The 13,215-nt window shown below is 36.9% G+C and overlaps 1 protein-coding gene across 6 annotated transcripts in view; it reads left to right on the top strand.

Moving 5' to 3' along the window:
• CDK14 (cyclin dependent kinase 14) overlaps positions 1–13,215 on the top strand; it is a 605,606-nt gene that overhangs the window by 152,733 nt on the left and 439,658 nt on the right. For all 6 annotated transcript variants that reach the window (XM_004457637.4, XM_058297008.2, XM_071215175.1 and 3 more), the window contains one exon: positions 1,171–1,413. In XM_004457637.4, coding sequence (XP_004457694.2) covers positions 1,171–1,413 — 243 coding nt within the window. The remainder of the gene's footprint in view (positions 1–1,170; positions 1,414–13,215) is intronic.

Raw genomic sequence — 13,215 nt, 5'->3', positions numbered from 1 at the left:
TATAGGAAAAAAAAAGGTTTAGAACACAAAGTTGAAATTAAGGAGGAAAAGTCAGAGAGACTAATATAAAATGAGATTGTCGGGCAGGCTATACAAGAAGAGAATGAGTGGAGACACTGGGATGGAAATAGGGGTCTAGTAGAGTAATGTAAACAAAATTTGGAAATGAGTACTATTTAATGCTTTTCTTTTATGGTTTTGTTCCTTTTCACCCATGAGCTTTGGGGTTAAAAAAGATAAACCATCATCCTCAATTCTTTAACATTGCTAACTCTTAGCCTTTTTTTAATGCTCCGATTTAGTCTGAAAATGAAATTAAGATGATCACATATTTGAAATATATACATTCAAACATAAAACTTTGAAACAATATATAATGATCTTTTTCTCTAGCCTGTGTTAGCTGCTTCCATGATAACCCAGTTGTTAAGTGGCCATCTGATTCAGCCCAACTGATTTTAAATTAAGGCAAATTATCCAACCTCATAATGATTCATAATGTAATGGTAAACTTGTAACAGAATTAAAAAACCACCTCAGGGCACCAGCAGTCAAAGCCTTAAGTTTCCTGTTTTAGGGATAGCTTTTTTAGTGTAAGCCTTAAGCATTATAAGCAGAATGATTAGGAGATTTTCATATTGTGGTTTTTGTTTTGTTTTAATTAGAGAAGTTGGAGGTTTATAGAACAACAATGCATAAAATGCAGGAGTCCCATATACCACCCTATTATTAGCAATAATGTGTGACGTTTGTTACAATTGATAAAAGCACATTTTTATGATTGTACTATTAACTATAGTCCGTGGTTTAACATAGAGTTCACTATTTATATAGTGCCATTCCATGGATTAAAATTTTTTAAAAATTCTGTTACCATATGTACAACCTAACATTTCCCATTTTTATCCACATTAAGATAGATTTTTCAGTGCTATTAAGTTCATATTGTGCTACCATCAACACCATCCATTATCAAAATATTCCATCTTTCCAAATATAATAGGAACTCGTATTTTTATTGTGATTTAAGTTGGTGTAGCTTTTAGAATGTGGGCTTTTTTGGTGTTTCCTAAAATTGAAAATTGGCATAGTTTCTAGAATAATAAATCAGCATGTATAGTGATATTAAAGTTTTAGTGCAGAGTTCTAAGTTTAATTTTTTTTTTCCAGATATGTGTCACAAAGATGTCTACACGGAACTGCCAGGGAATGGACTCAGTGATCAAACCCCTGGACACAATTCCTGAGGATAAAGTCAGGGTTCAGAGGACACAGAGTACTTTTGACCCATTTGAGAAACCAACTAATCAAGTAAAGAGGGTGCATTCAGAGAACAATGCTTGCATTAACTTTAAGACCTCCTCTGCAGGGAAAGAGTCGCCTAAAGTTAGACGGCACTCCAGCCCCAGCTCGGTAAGTTCAGCCTTTTCATCTATCAGTGGGCAGTGGAAGGAATGTCACTCTTACAATAATAGCATGCTGTGCTGCAAGATGGCAGGTGGCTTTATCAGTGCATTAGTATGCATTCTCTCTCAGGGTAGTTATAATGTTTTAGAAAATAGAGAGTCATCTATATATGGGCTCCATATTCATAAAATCCCAGAAAGCAAATCAGAAATGATTCAACTCATTTTTTTTTTTTTTTTACAGATTTATTTCAAGTTGTTACCACATTTAGGTGAATTCCTTTCAAATCATTAGAGAGATAGGGACTTTTTCTGTGTTTGTGGGCAGTATGGGTAGTTTTGGAATTGGTAGATTCTCAAAGAATTTCTTTTCAGAATAAATGTCAAAATTTCTTCACTTGTATTATACGAGTTTGTTTGCGATGTAAATATTTTAAAATTTAAGAGCTTGACATTGAAATTGATCTTGTTAAAGAGAAATCCTTTTCATCATAATGAAATTTTAAAAACTCAAACCAAATCAAGGCAATTCTTGCCTTTTGAACTTAGAAACTATGAAATTCTGAGCTGAATCTTGCTTTCTAGCTGTAAATTTTTTACTGGAACTCATATTTCCAAAACTGGCCCACATTTAACACTGTAAAACACCTTTTGATCTTTAGAAATTAGGTAATTTTCAATTTTAAGCCAACACTTAAAAAAACTTTTTGACATAGGTGCTTTAAGAGTTTAAAAGGCAAGAGGAGAATGTTCAGATAATTTTGATTCTGTCATCTTGCTAAGAAACAGATGACATTTCACAAAATCTAAATTTTACATTTTACATTTCATGAGGGCTGAAACAGAGCAAGAAATGTGAAATGTTAGAAGCATATTGATACTTTAATTGAATTGTATAATACTGTACACATCTTGGGTTACATTTTGTGTTAATGAAACTAAAATAATCCTTGCAGTGATTGTAAGGTAGCATCCTGATCTTGTTGTAGAATTTGAGAGAGGTTCAATTATTTGCGTATAGAGAGGCCAGGACTCAAGAATGATTTTGAGAAGGAAAAATGGTTTATTGATGGCCGGCCGGACTCGGGAGCTTTCTGTTTCAATCCCGAGCCCCGAACAAGATTTTCAAATTTCTTTTACACAGAGAGAAAAGGCCAAATGGTCCCTTTGTTTCAGTTCTCAATAGGCTTGAATTAGTATATCTGTCTTCCACATCTTAGGTAAGCTTTTAGCATGGACTTCAGACATTTTAGATAAGCTTTTAGCATATTTGGTTTGCAATTTCAGTCACAGATATATTACTAATTCTTGGGAAAATGTTTAGATTTATTGACATATAAAGGAAGGAGTTGTTGAGAATGATTAAACCCATGTCATGCAAAGAGACTACATTTACATTACTGTATAGTTATTCATAATACTATATATATATAACCTATCGATGCTATACAGAAATTTGAATTTAATGAGGCATCCTGATACTAAAAATTTATTCTCTATTAAAATGCAAACTTAATTGACCATGCTGTGTTTTATCTGGCAATTCTAGTTATAATCCATTGGTGATGTCTTATTTTGCTGATGCAAAAGTACCAGAAATGGGTTGGCTTTTATAGTGGTAATTTTATTTAGTGTAAAAGCTTACAGTTCTGAGGCTGTGAGATGTCCAAATTAAGGCATCAGCAGAGATACTTTCTCACCAATGTCAGCTCCTGGTGAAACCCAGGGTCCTGCACTGTGTTGAAACAAGATGGCGGCTGATCTCTGCTGAGGTTCCTGCCTCGCCTCTAGGCTCAACATTTCATCAGCCTTGACCTGCTGCTGCTTACTTCAGCCTCAGCTGATAGTGGTCTTTGAATCCTCTCTCATGTGACCAAGTCAGAATGGCAGAGGTCCCTTTTCTGTATGTCCTCTTTGTCTCTGTGTCTCCATTTATGTAAGACCCAGCAAGAGGGTAGAGACCCAACTTGAGTCACGCCTCACTGATGTAGCCCAATCAAAAGTAATCTAATCAAGCAATCTAAAGTGAATCTAATGCAATGAAAGGGTACTGGCCCGACAGGAATAGAGTAGTTTAAGAACATAATCTTTTGGGATTCAAAAAAGAACTTCAAATTGTCACAGGTGCTTTATGTATTTTGATGCTCAAATTTTTCCTGCTTTGGCCATTTTGAGCTTTTATAGGTTGGTTCCTGTGTCCTTTTGAGATTCCTTATCTTTCTGTTTTTTTTTTTTGAGCACTTCCTTGCTTGCTTAAATTATATTTTCCTTGCCCTAGCCCTAGAACTAGCCTTTTCTCCAAGGAGCCCTGGTTCCTTTTGTTGGAGAATGATATTTAGAAACAAGGTCTTGGTGCTAGGTGTGCTTGTTGTACTGGTAACCTTGTCAATGTGTATACCTCATAGTATAGATGATAACAGTTTTAATTTCTAATAAAGAATATGGTCTGTATTTCTCTCTATATAAAGTTAAAATTTATTTTTATTAAATTAATACTCACCATAGTCTAAAGGGTCAAATTGGAGAGAATTCTCGGGTGGAGGAAGGGTTATGGCAGTGGCATTGGTTTTGATACACTTCATATAATTAGACAAAACAACTAGTATGGTAAAACAAAAAAACAGTGGATAACATCTACAGCAAATATAGGAAGAAAGATGTCTCCGTTAATTTCAAAGTAGGTGTAGGTGGGGATAGACAGTGAACAGTTTCAGGAACTTCTTGCTGTCAGAAAGTATGAGGGAGGATGCCCCAGGAAGGCAAAGGGACATGTGACCACTTCCCCCAAATGCCAATACTGCCATCAGATAGGCACTGGCAGCTCACTGGGTCATTCAGAGAATAGTATCAGCCACTGGGGTGGGGGATGAGTATCCTGGTGGCCCCTGTAAGTGGATCATGCAAGGAGGCCCTGGGAAGGCATAAGCATATTGGAACCATTGACTGGTCCTTCTCCTGTGATTTCTCTAAAATGAGGAATTGAAGTACCTCCCAGGACAAAGTTCTGCACTGAATAGAAAAGGGGGAATAAAATACTGTACAGGGCGGGTTCAATAAAGTCAAAGGAAAGAGCAGGTCCAGAACTAAATGTTGGAAGGGAACAGATGGGGACGACCTCAGAGTGTGTGAGATCGTCTCTTATTTTTATTTCTCTTCATGAAAATGGAAGGGAACTGTGGTAGTTTGAGGCTTTTATGGACCCCAGAAAATCATGTCCTTAGAGCTAATCCATTTCTGTGGGTACAAACCTTTTGATTTGAAGACTTCAGTAGGGCGTGACCTGGTGTGGGTCTTAGCCCTGTAACTGGAGTCCTGTATAAATGGAATGCGGGAGGAACAGAGAGAAGCTTACAGAAGCACAGAGAAAAAGCCACAGGAGCAGAGACAGAAAGCCACAAGAGCAAGAAAGAGAGAGAGAAAGCCAGAAGCTGAAGCAACAAAAACTGAAAAAGAAGGGAGAGACCAGCAGGTGCCATCATGTGTCGATCTGTGGGAAGAAGGCATTACTAGATAATGCCTTGATTTGGACATTTTTCTCAGCCTCAAAACTGTAAGCTAATAAATTCCCATTGTAAAAGCCAACCCATTTCTGGTGTATTACATCCTGGCAGCCTAGCAGACTGAAACAGGATCTGGCCACACTCCTCTTTTCTAAATCTGGCCACATTCCTCTTTTCTAAAACTTTATTTAAAAATTATTCTACTTAAAAATAAGCAATAGAAAAATACTGGTTGAATTCTGTGCAAAACTGTGAGAAAAAACAGTATAATGAGCAGAATAACGTTTCTGCAGACAAGGAAAGCAAGACTGAAAAAAAATAAAATTATATCTTTGTGCAAATTTATGATGATATATCTGAGAGAGTCAAAAGAATCAAAGGAAATATTATAAACAGTAAGGGAATTTAGTCAAATGGCAGGTATAAGTTTAACTTAAAAACTAGTAGCCTTTATATGAAAACTGGTAAATAAAGCAAATGAGCAAGCATTTATTTTCTGCTATTTCTGTATGAAATTTACCTCAATTTACCCAATTGTTGATGAGGGTGAATTTCTCTTTTAGAAGAATTCCCACTAGTGAATAAAGAAAAAATAATTAATTTATAAATCACCATTTCACAACCCCTGATGAATAATGCATCCAGGCAATGATTATCAATAGCTGCTAACATCACCAAAAGAGAGAGAGACAGACATTGTTATGTCCTGAGGGAAGTATTCAGAAACTGCCTCTGAAGTAGTGTTTGCCAACAGAACTAAAATGGAACCTGAGCAAGCCTCTAGATATATCTACTGATTGGCAGGATAAAAAGGAACACATCAAGAGAGGATTTTCTCTGTTATAGCCCCCATCCCCACATATGTTTCCCATCTCCTATCTTTTTGGCGTAAATTAATATTTATGATTTTATGATGATGTAAATACTGTTCGTAGACTAAATTTTCTTCCTTGCCCTACTTTTTGATTTTCCTAGTTGTTATTGCTTGCTTCTTTTAGTTATCTATAATTAGCATAATTTTAAGCACAAATTGATGCCCCGAAATATTTGACCAAACTATAAAACTGTCAAACCAGAATCAAGTCAACGGCTGAGGGCTTCACTGCTCTCTATATTTTCTTTCAGTATGATTTTTTTTTTATAGTGCTCTTTAATCATTAGTTAAAAAGTTTTTTTTTTCACATTTTTTTTTAAAATGTTACATTAAAAAATATAAGAGGTCCCCATATACCCTCCACTCCTCCTTACCCCACTCCTCCCACATCAACAACCTCTTTCAACATCATGGGACATTCATTGCATTTGGTGGATACGTTTTGGAGCACTGCTGCCCTGTATGAATAATGGTTTATGTTGTAGTTTACACTCTCCCCCAGTCCACCCAGTGGGACATGGCAGGACATACAATGTTCAGCATCTGTCCCTGCAGTACCACCCAGGACAACTCCAAGTCCTGAAAATGCCGCCACATCATATCTCTTCTTCCCTCTCCCTACCCTCAGCAGCCACCGTGGCTACTTTGTCCACCTCAATGCTACAATTTCTTCCATTACTAATCACAATAGTTCCATAGTAGAGTATCAGTAAATCCACTGTAATCCATACTCTATTCCTCCAGCCTGTGGACCCTGGGATGGTGATGTCCACTTCCCCTCTGTATCAAGAAGGGGCTTAGATTCCACATGGATGATGGATGCAATTCTCCCGCTTGCAGTTGTAAGCACTCTCAGCTCCCTGGTGTGGTGATTGACCTTCTTCACCTGCCTGTTAGCTGGCCAGGGTCTGTACATCAGCTGCAGCAAATATAATATGAACATGTAAAAGGACCATTGCTGGGGCAGGGACAAAGGGTTTGATGTTGGATATGTGGGAGTACTGTATATTGTATATGTGAATCACTGTGATCTAAAACTTTTGTGAGACAAACTTAAGTAGAAAAAAAAAATAAGAAAGGATGTAGACACTGAGGAATAAACGAAAGAAATTGCCTTGCCACTGTACAACACCTATTATAGGGCAACACCTATTATAGAAGTGATGAAAGGCAAAATGTCAAAAACAAAGCTTTTTCATTTTTTCAGTTTTTGATACCCCAATTTATTTTTACTTTATTTAATTTTTCTAAATTAGTATGCATTCTATAGCTAACCATTAAACATCACTGTATTCCATTTTACTATTAATAGAACCTGGCAATATGTTAGGCTTCATTTCTAAAGAAGTTTCAGACCACAGAGAGGTTCAGCTATGGCAGGGGAGGAACACAGGTGTGGGGTGTTGTTGATAGGGGCACATGGTTGGGAGGGAGTTCTCCAGGGCATGTTACAGGGTACATAAAAATGTTTGGTTATTTTCAGTATAACTCTTCACCCTGACTACAGCTGTGCTGAGACTCACAAGTTTTGAGCCTTCCTGGTTTACCTCTTCAGAGAATAAACCTCTGCTGGGATTGGGGAGTGGCCAACACCTGGATGGTAGAGTCTGTGGGAAAAGACCTGAGTTGTTCCTTTGTTCTTTAAATACACTTCAAGGAATTCTTTTGTTTTTAGCCCCGCCCTGAACTTCAGCATCCTCCAGTTCTTGAGTATTTCAGAGATTCTGAGGTGTGATGTGGCTTACTTCTTATTGGCTTACCCAATTGTTCATTAGGTTTCTAGTGTTCTTTATTTGGCCTACTCAGTGACCTCTCATCGTTTGTCTCCCTTTTGTAAATTTTTATTTGTCTCTTGTCTGGAATCTTCTCACTCATTCCTTTTGCTTTTGTGAGTTACTAATTGACTGTTATTTTAATATGGATTGATAAGGGCGAGAGATAAATAAATTTTTTTCAAGCTACTATGTTTAACTGGAAATCTCCTGAATCTATTCTATTCTATTCTATTATTAACTTCTTTAGATCCTCTTTCCTGAGTTCTGTATTGGGTTTACCCTTTCTTGGCCTACCCCAGGATGTCTTTCTTACATATCAGGCACTTTTGTTACTTTACATGGAAACTGCTTTGCTTTCTTTTCATTTTAGGAGTTTTTGCTTTTCTTTAATATACCATGGAAAACGTTTTTGCTCTTTCCTTATCACTGAAAATGGTTTCTTTTTTAGCACAATGCTACAATATTCTGTTTTATTCTGAATACTTTCTGCCTGCTGTCTTTTTGTTCTCTCTCCTGTTGTGATGGAAGGGGGTATTTTATTATATTCCTTTTTTTTGTGAAGATACTGACTTCCGATTGGATGCCCCATTGGGAAGATAGTGGAGAAGGTGACACTTCTTGTGTAACACCATTTAACAACCCCTGTGACAGGGTACAGGTTTGATCATTTCATACCCACTGGCATGGAAGCTTTATGAACACAGGTTTTACTACTCTTAAAGGTACTTAAAGGATGTGACAATTGCTGATAAACATCAGAAGATTCCTTCTATCCAATGGCCACCAAGATTGATGTTGTATCTTTATTTTGTTATTTCTTTGTAAGTATTTTATTAGTTGTCTTGAATAGGCTCCAGGAATATGACTGAGGAAGGAGAAAGCAATAGAAGCGGGATATGGCAGCTCCTGTTTTAATGAGGAAAGCAGGTTAGCCATTTTTGTTCCTTGGAAATACTGCTGGAAAGTATTATGAAACACCATGTCTCCCAATTGTATATATATGTACATGCTTTTCCCATTCTCGTTTTGTGTGTTATGAGCCATGACTGAATTCTAGGTACATTTAGTGCCTTGACTTCAGTGACCATCAGGCTGGTCTATACATTCTGGTGTTTTCCAGATAGTATTCAGGCAGAATGTAAAGAATTTGGTTTTATTTACATGGACTTATTTCAAGGTTTTTTTGACAGATGATGTTTGTTTCAGGCATTTTCCTGAGTGTCTGCACTTCCTGGGCCTAGTCCCTGGGTAGGATTTAATACTGTCACTACCTGGATAAACCTTCTTCCAACCCAGCGGTGCTCTTCAACAGCTGGAACTATTAGGAGTGCTAAAGAAGAATGTCTTATTGGCTAAATTTAGAGGGGATTTCTTAGAGATATATTGACATAAAAAGAACATACTTGCAGAAGTTCATATTTAGGTTAAGGTTCTCTACACTTTTCACAGATTCCTCTAAATTTACCTCTTTCCACCACTATAAAAGCCTACATCCTATGGTAGGCAGGCTTAATGCATAGAGAAGGAAGGATGGTGCCAACTTGCAAATAAAAGTTCCACTCCACTTCTTAGATACTCATTGCTGAGGTCTCATCTTGGCTTTGGCTTTGTATGGGGACTGGAAAATTCCCAGATGGAACCAAGCACTGTTGTCAAGTTGTTACCAAGTGTGGTGCTTGGATCCTTCCCACTGTTCAGATCTAGGTCTGTTTTGTAACCAAGTTATCAGTCTGTGTATTATTTTGTGTGGCTGTGTTTAATAGGGCTAGAATTGCAGGACGATAGAGCCTGTTCTGCAGATTAGTGGCAGAAGGAAAATCAGTCAAGGCAGATTTGACTTCAGTTCCTTGTTTATTTAATGGGGTCATCTCCCTTCACCATCTCCCCTACTCTTACAGTGATGATTCAGTCATGTAGGGTAGTGATTCTTCACTGTGGTTTTCCTCCTATTCAGGTGGTCATTAACAGTCTTAAGCAACACGTCATTTTTTAAGAATGCTTTAAAACAAAGGCACTGACTTATAAAATAATGTATAATATGGCAGAGTATGGGAGTGGGTTGTAAGAGATTTAAGATTTACATAAATCCTTAGGGAAAAAATGCTTAAGTACATTCCAAAATTATGCCTAACTCATGAATTGTGAAACGTGTAATTGCTCATTTTTTTATTTCATTTTCTAGCAGGTAAATGTTATAAAGAAAATGCAATCAAACATTTAAAATGATTTAAAAATTATTTTAATATAACATTAGATGATTTTAAAACATTTTTTCTCTCTTTAACTGAGATATAATTCATGTAGCATAAAATTCACCCTTTTAAAGTATACAATCCAGTGGTTTTTAGTATATTCACAAAATTGTACAACCATTAACGGTGTCTGATTCCACAACATTTGCATCACCCCAGAAAGAAATTTCTAGTCCTTAGCAGTCATTCCCTATTTCTCCTGCCCCTAGTCCCTGGCAGCCATTAATCTACTTTCTGTCTCTATGGGTTTGCCTATTCTGGACATTTCATATAATTGGAATCTTACACTATTTGGCCTTTTGGGTCTTGCTTTTGCTTAGCACAATATTTTTATCATGTTGTAGCATGTATCAGTACTGCATTCCTTTTTATGGCTAAATAATATTCTATTGTATGGATAGTTCACATTTTGTTTATCTCATCTTCAGTTGATGGACTTTTGGGTTGTTTCCATTTTGTTGTCCATTTATAAATAATATTGCTAGGAACATTCATGTATACTTTTTTGCATAGACATGTGGTTTGAGTTCTTTTGGGTATATACCCAGGAGTTGAATTGCTGGCTTATATAGCAATTCTCAGTTAAACATTTTGAGGAACTGTTTTCCAAAGTAACTGCACCATTTGACATCCCTACCAGCAATGTATGGAGTTTAAAATCAATTTTAAATGAATTCAGGGTGAAACTAAATATGGACATTCTTTGGCCATAACATGGTGTCATTGTAGCAATGAGGTATATCTGAACAGTTTATAAAATGCTTTCCCCAAACCCATCTGTGCTTCTGGAGGTATGGTTTCAATAGCTGACAGTCTTAAGCAGAATTAATAGCTCCTTCATTTCAGTGGAAGTTAGGTTTCAATGGGAAAATACCTTCAATGTAGCTGTAATAAAAATAACTCCTGATCCAGATCAGCGTGGTTTGAATTCTAGTTCTGTCATTAGCCATAGGTTCTTAGATCTGAGTTGCTTTTTTCTGCACTCTTTAAATTCTTCATCTTGAAACAAGGATACTAGTAGAACCAACATTATGGTGATATTATAGGGGTGAAATTAGGTAGTGTGTATGAAGTGATTAGACACAGCTTGGCATGTAGTAAACCTTTGATACCAGCTGGTTAGTGGTGTTACTACTACTACACACAGACATCCCTCCTTCATGGCAGAGTGGTAAACACCATTCAGCTAGGAGATTATCTGCACTTTTCATTATCCATGCCAATGTTCCCCTCCACTGGTCCAGACAATTGATGATTCTCTGTGCTTTTATTCTGTTAAAAAATTATATTAACATTATCTCATTAAATCCCACATCTCTGTGCAGTTAGTGTTGGTAAGTAATTGCTGATTAGCCCTCTGTATTGCCATTTCCCTAAAGTGCTATCTCTAGCCTGCATTCTTAAGTAGAGAAGCAGTAAGTGGAGAATATAGTTGTCCTGTAAAACTGGCTGTTTCCTATCCATCCATCTACCTGACATCAAAGAGTCAAAGATAGTGTTTTGGGTTGGCTATGACTAGATTGAGCTGGTGACTTTATTTAAATGTGATAATTTAATGAAGCTATAAAAAAGGCAAACCAAAGGCCTGAACTTTATCAAACAAAATAGGACTTCTCATTTTGAATTATTTGTAGTTTCGTTCATTTGATAGGAAGGATTTTTATTATTTGCTTCTTTAAAGACTTGGCATTTGGATACTTTGTTTATATGCATAATAATTATAGTTCAGAACATTTCTGCATACTTAAAAATAGGAGACTGAGTTTTGTAAAGCGTAGAGCTCTCAAAGTCCTATCTCATTGGCCTTTGCTTTTGTAGAGTGAAACAACTTTTAGAGAAGCATTGTATTCCTTTGGTAAGCTGTATGGAGCCAGCATGATTGATTTGTAAATTACAGTGTATTTTCTTAATGTCTGCGTATCAGTTTCACAAGGCAAATAACATAGCTTTTACCATCAAATGTGGCAAAATATTAATTTTCTGGCATCTTACTCAGTAGAATATACTTTAATCATAGCAGTTAATGCACCCAAATCCACTTAATTAAAGTAGACCACTTTGTACTATTAGCATTTTGTTTTACTCGATTTTTTGTTGTGGATATGTGGGGTGTGCTTTCATAAAAAATATTCTTGTTTTTGTAATTTCCTCAATTCATTTTCTTCAAATAGTAAGTTTAAGTATTGTGTGTATCTTAAAACAATTTCATCAACCCTTTTATAGAGAGCAGTTTGCAAAGAGTGAAATATGTCATTTTTAGGAAATCATTTATGCCTTACCAGAAAGAGAAAATATTGGCTTCCTAGTCTCTCAGCAATTTTGTGGTGATTGTGTCTTGTACTTGTTCTAAATACCCATTAGCAGTTTATCTACTACTAGAAATAAAGAAGTCGTTTTATGCTGCTTCTTTATCTTTAATTTCTGTTGGATTCGTTCTTTTTTTTTTTTAAAGATTTACAAAAAAAAATATTTCTCTCCCCTTCCCCCAGCCCCCCCAGTTGTCTGCTCTGTGTCTGTTCTCTGTGTTTTCCTCGGTGTCCACTTATGTTCTTGTCAGCGGCACCCAGAATCTGTGTCTTGTTTTGTTGTGTCACCTTGCTGCGTATGCTCTTTGTGTGTGTGGCCCCACTCCTGGGCAGGCTGCACCTTTCTCGTACTGGGCAGCTCTCCTTATGGGGCGCACTCTTTGCGTGTGGGGCTCCCCTACGTGGGGAACACCTCTGCGTGGCATGGTGCTCCTTGCGCATATCAGCACTGCGCAAGTGAGGGCCAGCTCATCACATGGGTCAGGAGGCCTTGGGTTTGAACCTTGGACCTTCCCATGTGGTATGCGGACGCCTAATCCATTGGGCCAAATCCACTTCCCTGGATTGGTTCTTAAAGGACACAAAAGCCCTTTCTGATTTTAAACAATGTAGAGTGGAACTGTGAACACAATATTTTCCCTATTGAAGATCATTTTATACTGAAGTTTAATATAGGTTTTTAAATGTCTATTTAGTACTTGGGCTCAGGAGGATGATGGTAAAGTGTGACATTCGCAAGCTCTTTGCCAGTGATGAAAAATATATGAGAACATAACCCACACAGGACTAGTCCGGCCACTTTTTGAATATAATTTTCCACTGAATTTTACTTGTTTTAACTCAACACATGGTTTGTATCTTACAAATTTCTTGAAGAAAAAAAAAGGTGATTCTAAATGAAGGTACTGCTTAAAGAGGTGAAGGAGCACATCATTGAAATCCAGGGGTTAACTCACATGGAGACTAGTTAAATTCTTAGAAAAACATCTGAAACTCCCTTCCCCTTCTCTTCCCTCCTCTCACCCCACCTCCTTTCTCTCTCCTTCATTCCCCCTTTCCTTCTCTTACTTTATATATTACACTTTGAAATAACTTTGTCCTT

Source organism: Dasypus novemcinctus, chromosome 5, assembly GCF_030445035.2.
Source record: "Dasypus novemcinctus isolate mDasNov1 chromosome 5, mDasNov1.1.hap2, whole genome shotgun sequence".
NCBI lineage: Eukaryota > Metazoa > Chordata > Mammalia > Cingulata > Dasypodidae > Dasypus > Dasypus novemcinctus.
This window is presented reverse-complemented; position numbering and strand designations above follow the sequence as displayed.